This window comes from Salvelinus alpinus, chromosome 13, assembly GCF_045679555.1.
Source record: "Salvelinus alpinus chromosome 13, SLU_Salpinus.1, whole genome shotgun sequence".
Lineage (NCBI taxonomy): Eukaryota > Metazoa > Chordata > Actinopteri > Salmoniformes > Salmonidae > Salvelinus > Salvelinus alpinus.
Window position 1 is genome coordinate 37,008,814 of NC_092098.1, and position 11,224 is coordinate 37,020,037.

General features: G+C 42.6%; 1 protein-coding gene across 2 annotated transcripts; it reads left to right on the plus strand.

Annotated features, from left to right (window-relative positions):
• The first annotated feature begins 7,271 nt into the window (after nt 1–7,271).
• LOC139537657 (homeobox protein otx5-like) lies at nt 7,272–10,471 on the plus strand. Of its 2 annotated transcripts, none has more exons than XM_071339227.1 (3): nt 7,272–7,784; nt 8,792–8,967; nt 9,600–10,471. In XM_071339227.1, the coding sequence occupies exons 1-3, from the start codon at nt 7,694–7,696 to the stop codon at nt 10,254–10,256; spliced, it is 924 nt and encodes a 307-aa protein (XP_071195328.1). In that variant the 5' UTR covers nt 7,272–7,693; the 3' UTR covers nt 10,257–10,471. The 2 variants fall into 2 exon arrangements, with proteins under 2 accessions (XP_071195328.1, XP_071195329.1); XM_071339228.1 differs by having other exon boundaries at nt 8,816–8,967.
• The last annotated feature ends 753 nt before the right edge of the window (nt 10,472–11,224 follow it).

An 11,224-nucleotide genomic window follows, 5' to 3' on the forward strand; every position in this document is an offset into this window, starting at 1 on the left:
TCCCCTATAGGTTCAGGTTTTGCGGCCGGAGTCCGCACCTTGGGGGGGGGGGGGTACTGTCACGTTCTGACCTTAGTTCCTTTGTTTTGTCTTTTGTTTTAGTATGGTCAGGGCGTGATTTGGGTGGGTTGTCTATGTTCGTTTTTCTATGATTTTCTATTTCTGTGTTTGGCCTGATATGGTTCTCAATCAGAGTCAGCTGTCAATCGTTGTCCCTGATTGGGAACCATATTTAGGTAGCCTGTTTTCTGTTGGGTTTTGGTGGGTGGTTATTTTCAGTCTTTGTGTGTCTGCACCAGATAGAACTGTTTCGGTTTTCACTTTGTTGTTTTGTAATTTGAAGTGTTCAGTTTTGGATTATTATTAAATAAGATGAACACTAACCACGCTGCGCATTGGTCCTCTGATCCTTCTCGCTTCTCCTCGTCAGAAGAGGAGGAGGAATGCCGTTACAGATTCAAAGATGTCTGCAGAAATAATGGGGTGCCAGGCCAGCTAAGATATGACACCTTGAGTTGTTTAAAAATCTATCAATCTAAAAGAATGACTGTAACAGAATGATATCATGGGTCCTTGATCTGTACTATACAGAGATGCATAATTATCAATGTCACTCTCACTCTCTACATGAGCCCTGCCTCCAAACAAGAGCAAATTTGGTTGGTCCAGACCGGACCAAATCTGTACCAATCATAGATGTCTATGTTTCACAAGTTTGGACATCACAGTACAACACAGTAGAGCACAGTATAGTAAAAAAAAGTAGAGTATAGTATAGTATGCTATAGTTCAGTACAGTACATTACAGTAGAGTAGATTAGATTATACTGTACTCTACTCGTGTGCTCCACTGTACTCTACTGTAGGGAACTATATTCTACTCTATTTTTATTTACTGTACTGTACTCTACTATGCTCTACTGTACTGTGCTCTACTGTGCTCTACTGCAACTGTGGTTTGTGACTACTATTATTTCCCATTGTCCCATGACTTTACTTCAACACATTTTTTTGTTTGATGTATTTCTAATACCGTTTAAGACATTTTCTATACATGTTTTTTAACACCCCTTTTTCCATCTGTGTGACGAGAAATCAAAGCATTTGCCTATTCCTAATTAATGAAGTCATAGAAAAACTTATCTATGCCTTCATTTCTTAAAAAATAGACTCCTAGCTTTCATTTGACACCAAATTTGATATGCTCCTATAAAATTCACATGTTGGTGCTCATGGTCCTTTTACATGGAAATGACCAGGGACAGAGGCTCTGACATGTTGCCATGTCCCAGTGTTTCTAGAAGAGTCTGTAGGGCTCCTGGGTTGGTGCCAGCTGGTACAGTATATCTCCTGGGTGCAAGGGTAATGGGGGGTTGTTGTGCTGAGCTACTGGTGGCTGAGCACCAGGTCTTCACGTATGAGATTTGTGTGTGTGTGTGTGTGTGAGTGATTGGGGCTGACAGCAGTCTCTGTATTACTGGTTTAGGCAACACGTTTTAGACAGTGTAATCTGGATTAACCACTGCAGTGTGTCAGTGGGGACATGGCCCGCACCCTCCTCCACCATCTCTACCCCTTCACCTTCTTGCCTCTCTCCATCCCTCCCTCCATCTCCCCTCCTCACCCCATCTCTTTCCTACCCCGCTTCCCTCTGTCGCCTTGTTCTTCCTTCCTCCAACTCTGAATCTCTCAGAGTTAGCCTGTTTTTTTCCTCCCCTCCTCTCTCTTGTTCTCTTTCTCGATCGCTTTACCTGATTCTCTTTGATCACTTTTGTCTACCTGTCCCCCTCCCTCTCTCTATCACCTCATTCCCTCTGTCCTCAATCTGTTTCCATCTCCCTCTCTCTATCACCTCATTCTCTCTGTCCTCAATCTGTTTCCGTCTACCTCTCTCTCTAACTGCACCATCTTTGTATTTAATGCAATTCTTCAACAATTCCATCCCAAAGCTCTCCCGTAGTGTAGTTTGGCGTGTGTGTGTGTGTGTGTGTGTGTGTGTGTGTGTGTGTGTGTGTGTGTGTGTGTGTGTGTGTGTGTGTGTGTGTGTGTGTGTGTGTGTGTGTGTGTGTGTGTGTGTGTGTGTGTGTGTGTGTGTGTGTGTGTGTGTGTGTGTGTGTGTGTGTGTGTGCATGGGGGGTGTGGCACATAGCAGCATGTGACCGAGGATTACAGGGGCTCAGTCCTCAATTCCCTAATTGCTCTTGAAGCTGCAGAACTATCTGTTCCACAATCTAACATGGCTGCCTGTCTTACCATCTGTATGGCTACAGTATAGACACTGAATATATGCTAATTGTCAATAAAAAATAAATGTCAAAGTTTAAAACAGAAGTGGTTTACTATTGGATTTTATCAAATGTTAATTTAGCAAAAACACATTTTTTCTTCACAAAATATCCTGCCTTAAAATGATTGTTTTGTCCAAATATTCGTCCACCATGATCTCCAAAAAGACAAAACCCACAACCACGTAGTTAATATTTTCTTGGATTCAACTGTTGACAAACGCCTTGGCACTGACACACACACACACACACACACACACACACACACACACACACACACACACACACACACACACACACACACACACACACACACACACACACACACACACACACACACACACACACACACACACACACACACACACACACAAACAAGGCTCCCGAGTGGCGCAGCGGTCTAAGGCACTGCATCTCAGTGCTATAGGCATCACTACAGACCCTGGTTTGATCTCGGGCTGTGTCACAACCGGCCGTGATCGGGAGTCCCATAGGGTGGCGGAACAATTGGCCCAGCGTCGTCCGGGTTAGGGGAGGGTGTGGCTGGGTTAGGCTGTCATTGTAAAATAAGAATTTGTCTTAACTCTCTTGCCTAGTTAAATAAAGGTTACAAAAAAATATACATCAACATAAAATAGACATAACAAAATAGCAAACTAAATCTCTCCACCGACACTTAACTAAGTTCTCCCAGTTCCATAAGTCAATGATGTTAGTCCACAAAAACATGGTGGTTGTTCCGTCTTACTCGTTCCATGAGATTGGTGATTAGTCTCGTCTGTCTCTGTTAAATATTTTCTTGATGTAACTTTTCTTGTTTTGAGTTGCAGGTGCAAAATATATATATTTCCTTAATTTCAGTCTGTCTGTCTGTCTGGATGGCTGTCTGTCTGTACATCTTAACACCTGTCTGTCTGTTTGTCTTTATACTTACATACCATTATGTCTCCTTGTCTCCCTGTTCAAGTTGTCTGTAGACTACTTCTCTTTTAGCTGATAGCTCATTCTCTCTATCTTCTCTCTCTCTCTCAGCCACTGAATGGATTGCTCTCTCTTTCCTGCCTTTATCTGGAGATAAGATACTTTTCAGATAAAGCATATTATGATAGCTAAATCAAATGAGCTTTGTGGGTGTTTGTGAATCTGTGTGTGTGTGTGTGTGTGTGTGTGTGTGTGTGTGTGTGTGTGTGTGTGTGTGTGTGTGTGTGTGTGTGTGTGTGTGTGTGTGTGTGTGTGTGTGTGTGTGTGTGTGTGTGTGTGTGTGTGTGTGTGTGTGTGTGTGTGTTTGTTTTTACACTGGTTTATTACAGCTCACTGTAATCTTTTGCTGATGGGTCAATGAATATGTGAAAGGATTGATTTTATGAATAGCATTTCATTGTTTGATGCACCTGTTCAAGAACTGATTGAAAACCTTGAGATTCAATTTAGAATCAAAGTTGAAGCCACAATCCTGAGTTTCAGCCAGGCTATAAACCAAAAAATATACTTTGGATATTTGGGTGACAAGTTGTAATATGCTCATAAAGCATAGGTTATATTCCCTCGAGAATGGGTATATAATTGAAATGACAATTTAACAGAATAAAATATTGCAGATTGTGCCACAATCATCTTCCTTTTTAAATTAGGGACTCAGAACATTTTTATATGACTTACATTTACATTGAACCTTGTGTCACATGAAGGTACATGTTTTGTTGTGGCTTAATCTGGTCAAATTATTGTAAAAATGTTCATTGTCAACAATATTCAAAATTAAAATGCAGTTTAGGGAGGCCCACATAACTCTACCAAAAATATATATCTCTCTTGAAAACCCCGCAAAAATACGTGTTTGTGACAGAACAAACTAAACGAATATTAAATCATTTAACAATGTTGGCCCATAACAAAAAATCGAAGGTCGAAAGAACTGATCAATAAAATCTTGGTTCTGAGTATAGTTATTACATCAACGTTGTAATTGGAGGCCAAAGTAATAGAAATATGTGTATCAACTTGAAATCATTTCTCATTGAGTTTCAAATTTTAATTAGAAATTGAAAAGTAACATTTTATGATGAATTTCTGTCTTCTGAAACCGCTTTCGACATTTATCCAACATTTTAGCCCAGCACATACATTTCTGAAATCTTCAAGATGTTTCCTAATCACACAAAAAAACGAATGTTAATATCATATTGACAGGAGTCATGACACACCCATTTGTGTACACTGATTTAAAACCATATTTTCCGTTCGCATTTGGTAGACTGGGACAGCAGATTAGATAAAGTGGGCCATTTTTATAGCCCTAATTGTACACCAATGAATGACAATTCAAGTCAATTTATGTGATTAGGAAACATCTGAGGATTTCAGAAATGTATCATGTGTTGGGCTAACATGTTGGAAAGATGTCTGACAAGGTTACAGAAGACAATAATGCAAAAAGTGTCCCACTTTTTCTGAATTCACTCTAATAACAGTACAAATAACAGTAGTCAATGCTTGACTTGGACTGAAATAGGTTCTGGTACTCATTTTGGGTGCAGGTACTGTTTATATTTAAGTGCAGGAGCTCCACAATACTTTTGACCTATGAAGAGGAACAGGAGTTCAAGCAGTAGAACATTTGAGGTGCCGGGTACTCAGCGCTGGTGAGTTCCTGCCAAAATCAAGCACTGACAGTACTACAAGAAAAAATGAACAGGTTATAGTACTACAAGAACCAGAGCCGGGGGTCCCAAATGTAAACTGGATCTCTTTCCTCCATTGGAAAAGCATATAAGTCTGTCCCAATTTAGCTACTCCATGCTGTCCTACTTTAGCTAGCTATGGTTAGTAAAGCGGGGCAACTAAAAAAATGACAGAATTACAAAATGTAAACATAGTATTGGCAACTTGTTTTATGTATTTTGATGCACCAGTATAAGTATCCACATTTACATCACAGTTTGGCACAGTGCATTATTTATGACAGTTTTATAACGTTTAACGTCAAAATTGATAAAAAAGCTGTCACTGATCTTACTGTGTGCTTCAGGGGCGAGCTTCCTGTTTTAAGCTTACTCTGCCCCTCTCTATGATGTCACACCAATAAAGTGAGGCGATTTTGATCATGTGGTTTCTCTGCAAGGGCTTAGTAATAATGGTTTTGATTTTCTCTTGTCAGACCAAGAAATAAACATGTCAGGATTAAGCTGTCACAGTTCTTATGATGTCCCCCTCTTCCTGAATTGACCCTATCTTAGAATTTAATGGGAATAGTATTTTTGATTCATGCAATATATTAAACATGGACTCAATTCAGTCATTTTTATTTCAATATTATAGGCCTATAGGCCAAATATACTACATTACCAAAAGTATGTGGACACCTGCTTGTCGAACATCTCATTCCAAAATCATGGGCATTAATATGGAGTTGGTCTCCCCTTTGCTGCTATAACAGCCTGCACTCTTCTGTGAAGGCTTTCCACTAGATGTTGGAAAATTCCTGCAGGACTTGTTTCCATTCAACCACAAAAGCATTAGTGAGGTCGGGCACTGATGTTGGCCGATTAGGCCTGGCTCGCAGTCTGCGTTCCAATTCACCCCAAAAGTGTTCGTCAGGGTTGAGGTCAGGGTTCTGTGCAGGCCAGTCAAGTTCTTCCACACCAATCTCGACAAACCATTTCTGTATGGAACTCGCTTTGTGAACGGGGGAATTGTCATGCTGACACAGGAAAGGGCCTTCCCCAAACTGTTGCCACAAAGTTGGAAGCACAGAAACGTCTAGAATGTCATTGTATGATGTAGTGTTAAGACTTCCCTTCACTGGAACTAAGGGGCCTAGCCCGAACAAGGAAAAACAGCCCCAGACCATTATTCCTCCTCCACCAAACGTTACAGTTGGCACTTTTCATTGGGGCAGGTAGCATTCTCCTGGGATCTGCCAAACCTAGATTCGTCCGTCGGACTGCCAGACGGTATGGCGTGATTCATCACTCCAGAGAATGCATTTCCACTGCTCCAGAGTCCAATGGCGGTGAGCTTTACACCCCTCCAGCTGACGCTTGGCATTGCGCATGGTGATTTAAGGCTCACGATGCTCACGATGAACAATTATTGTGCTGACATTGCTTCCAGAGGCAGTTTGAACTCGGTAGTGAGTGTTGCAACCGAGAACATACAATTTTTCCGTTCCATTCTGTGAGCTTGTGTGGCCTACCACTTTGCTGCTGCACCATTGTTGCTCATAGACTTTTCCACTTCACAACAACAACATTTACAGTTGATCGGCAGCTCTAGCAGGGCAGAAATTTGATGAACTGACTTGTTGGAAAGGTGGCATCATATGACGGTGTCACATTGAAAGTCACTGAGCTATTCAGTAAGGCCATTCTACTGCCAATGTTTGTCTATTGAGATTGCATGGCTGTGCGCTCAATTTTACACACCTGTCAGCAACGGGTGTGTCTGAAATAGCCGAATCCACTCATTTGAAGGGGTGTCCACATACTTTTATATATACAGTATAATGTATGTCTGAGACTATAATGGATAATCTTATGCCTTGATTTCAAATGTTAAAGAACGAATGTTTATCGATTGTTGATAAATCGACAGCATTTAAAAAAATACACGGCTAAATATTATTTTTTGCTACAGCAATGAAAATGATTAGTTTGAATAAAATTGACAGGTTGGGTAAGATTTTTTTATTTTCTTTAACCAACCCTTCAACGATTACATTAACTGTAGCCTATACATATAATGCTTATATTGTTTGATGAAAATGTGATAAATGCTGTAAAAATTTGATGCCTCTACATGGTGAATTGAATAAGTAGACGTAACTGCAAAATTGTTTCTAAATGTCTCTCGGAATAAAAGGAACATGTGTGGTGGGATGGGCAGAGACGAAAGAGATAGCGGGAGGAGGGAAAGAGATAGGGAGCGAAAGAGAGAGGGGGGGAGAGAGAGGAAGGAGGGGTTTCTATGAGTCCACGTCGTCCCTCTAATTAGCTCACAGTGTCTGTAAAATAAATCAGTGTAGCGGCTTCACCCCGGCTCAACTGCAGCACGCGCCTCTTAACCTGCTCCTGGCGCGTCAAAAAAGAAGGGTCCGCGCGATCTACCTTGACATAAACTGAGGCGCGCAATTGTCACGAGGAGCGCACTAGAAATGTTTGGTTTTTTCGATAAGTCAGTAAAGTGAGAAAGAGTAAGAGTAAAAAGACAGAAAGACAAAGAACTTTCCGATATCAAGATATCCTTGTCACTTTTACGCACTTGGCGAGGTTGACTTGAAGCGAGGCCTAAATTTACCGACCAAGAGGGACTGGTGGGAAATAGCCAAGTCTCCCAAGAACGTCCGGTCGTGTGTGTCAATTCAGAGAGACGACCAAGTGAGCGAGAAGGCATAAAAGCCCGGCGCGAGGATGATGTCCTACATTAAGCAACCCCATTACGCCATGAACGGGTTAAACATGTCTGGGATGGACCTGCTACACACCACGGCTGGATACCCATGTGAGTATAGCAATACTACCACTTTTTTATTGTAATTTACCACTTTTTTTCTCATTACCAATGTTGTTTTATTTAGTTTGTTTTGTTGCCTACATTGGCCAAAGATGAACGCGGCTCATGCGTTCAAGTCCAAAGATGAACGCGGCTCATGCTCATGCGTTCAAGTCCATGCACCATGAATTTTTCAACCCCGTTAATAATGTATATCCAAACATAACATAGCTTACTAATAACAATAACTACAACAACAACAACAAGAATAATATCAACAATATCAATAATAATAGATTATTATGTGACTGGTTCCATGACAATAACCTATTCCACAAAGGGTCGGCTAGTGTCAGATAACAGCGATTCCTAATCAAAAAGAAAATATGAAATAATTGTGAGCATTGAAAAGAATAGAGAATTAAACGAAAACCATATCTATAGACAATGATGACAGTTTAGCGTAATCCTAGTCCAAATTGGCTAAATGTGAGAGTAGCCTGGTCCTTTACAGTCGGCTATGCATTTCTCTGTCCAAATTTTATTTTTGCATCTGCCATTACCATCATCACCAGTTGTGACACCTGTTCAACTTGCAGACAGACAATCACCATTTAGCCTAACACACATCTTCCCATATATGGGCACAGTCTTTTAATCAGGAAAGGATTCGTTTTCACATAGACCTGAATTTTCCTATAGTTTTCTTTCTTTTTTCTTTGGCCTTTTTTCTATTACTAGGCTAATACCTGCTCTGACTATTTTATGACTATGAATATCTCAAATTAACATAATGATCATAGAAACTATATGACATTGCACAATTACTTATTGTCTTATAGAGAGGTGTTATGAGGGGTCATGAAATCAATACCACTGTTATCAACACATATCCAAACCCTTTACCAATGAACTGTAGGCCTAATGAAATGCAATGTGAATGTCAATCACTTTGAGCACTGAGGAGTGCTGCTGTCCATTAATGCCATTCCATCATTACCATTATTATCACACAGTCTCTGTGTCTCTGGATTTCTCAGCCACCCCACGAAAGCAGCGTCGCGAGCGAACCACCTTCACACGCACTCAGCTGGATATCCTGGAGGCCTTGTTCTCCAAGACCCGCTACCCCGACATCTTCATGAGGGAGGAGGTGGCCCTCAAGATCAACCTCCCCGAGTCACGCGTACAGGTACGGTGTAATGTGAATATATATAAAATGTTTAGTCAGACATGGCTCTATCTATAAGTGGTTCTAGTCTCATCTTCTCGTCTCACCAACAGGTGTCTATATGACAATGTAATGGATTTAGAAGTACATTTAGAGTAGGCCTATGCAGGTTATGCAGTTAGTGCAATTTACATCTATGCATGTTATCAATCGGGGCTCCTTTCAAGTTATAACAACATGGACAGTGGAAGAAATACCTACACAATCGAAACAGTGTTACAAAATTGTTGTTGTGGTAAAAAAAAAATGACGTCCACCTTCATAGGTAAGAGAGTGCTCTCAGATGGAAGAATACAATACACCAGTATTGTAGTAAGGACTGTAGAAGGACATGTACTGAATGCTCTGTACAGATACATCCCCCACCCGTGACAGTTTGGCTCACAGTTCTATCTGGTACAAAAACTGGTTTTGACAGTTGCATTATATCACAGAGTATAGGTGCACATTGGCATAGTGACAGATATATCAACAATGATGTAGTAACATAGTGCCATCTTCCCACCAAACAACTTACTATCACCATCACAGTTTTTCCACATATTGTCTGTCTCTATGCTAAGTAGCTGTGTTGTGTGTCTCTGTTTCTGCAGGTGTGGTTCAAAAACCGCCGCGCCAAGTGCCGCCAACAGCAGCAGCAGAGCAGCGGCCAGTCCAAGCCCCGCCCGCCCAAAAAGAAGGCGTCGCCCGCCCAGGACCAGCCCGGCGCCGGCCCAGACCCCTCAGCCAACAACCCCTCTGGTTCCTACAGCCCCTCCCCAGCCCCATCGGGCCCCTCCCTGCCGCCCAGCGGCAACAACCCTGGCAACGCAGCCGTCTCCATCTGGAGCCCGGCCATCTCACCACTCCCTGACCCTCTGGCCTCTTCGGCGCCCTGTATGCAGCGGCCCTCTGCCTACCCGATGAGCTACGGCCAGCCGCAGGCCTACGCCCAGGGCTATGCCCAGGGCTATGCCGGCACCTCCTCCTACTTCACGGGCCTGGACTGCAGCGCCTACCTGTCGCCCATGGATTCGCAGCTGTCGGCTAGCGGTGCCCTCAGCCCCATCACCGTGCCCTCAATGGGGGGTTCACTGAGCCAGTCACCCGCCTCGCTCTCCTCCCAGGGCTACGGCACGGCCGCCTCGCTGGGCTTCACCTCCGTCGATTGCCTGGACTACAAAGACCAGCAGGCCTGGAAGCTGGGCTTCAGCACCATGGACTGCCTGGACCACAAAGACCAGAATTCCTGGAAGTTCCAGGTGCTGTAGAGAGAGTGGGAAGAAGAAGAAGAAGAAGAAGAGGAAGAAGAAGAAGAGGGAGGAGTTGTGATTGAATGAGGCTCTCGCCAGATATACAGTGAGGGAAAAAAGTATTTGATCCCCTGCTGATTTTGTACGTTTGCCCACTGACAAAGAAATTATCAGTCTATAATTTTAATGGTAGGTTTATTTGAACAGTGAGAGACAGAATAACAACAAAAATATCCAGAAAAATGCATGTCAAAAATGTTATAAATTGATTTGCATTTTAATGAGGGAAATAAGTATTTGACCCCTTCTCAATCAAAAAGATTTCTGGCTCCCAGGTGTCTTTCATACAGGTAACGAACGGAGATTAGGAGCACACTCTTAAAGGGAGTGCTCCTATTCTCAGTTTCTTACCTGTATAAAAGATACCTGTCCACAGAAGCAATCAATCAATCAGATTCCAAACTCTCCACCATGGCCAAGACCAAAGAGCTCTCCAAGGATGTCAGGGACAAGATTGTAGACCTACACAAGGCTGGAATGGGCTACAAGACCATCGCCAAGCAGCTTGGTGAGAAGGTGACAACAGTTTCTGTGATTATTCGCAAATGGAAGAAACACAAAAGAACTGTCAATCTCCCTCAGCCTGGGGCTCCATGCAAGATCTCACCTCGTGGAGTTGCAATGATCATGAGAACGGTGAGGAATCAGCCCAGAACTACACAGGAGGATCTTGTCAATGATCTCAAGGCAGCTGGGACCATAGTCATCAAGAAAACAATTGGTAACACACTATGCCGTGAAGGACTGAAATCCTGCAGCGCCCGCAAGGTCCCCCTGCTCAAGAAAGCACATATACATGCCCGTCTGAAGTTTGCCAATGAACATCTGAATGATTCAGAGGACAACTGGGTGAACGTGTTGTGGTCAGATGAGACCAAAATGGAGTTCTTTGGCATCAACCCAACTTGCCGTGTTTGGAGGAGGAG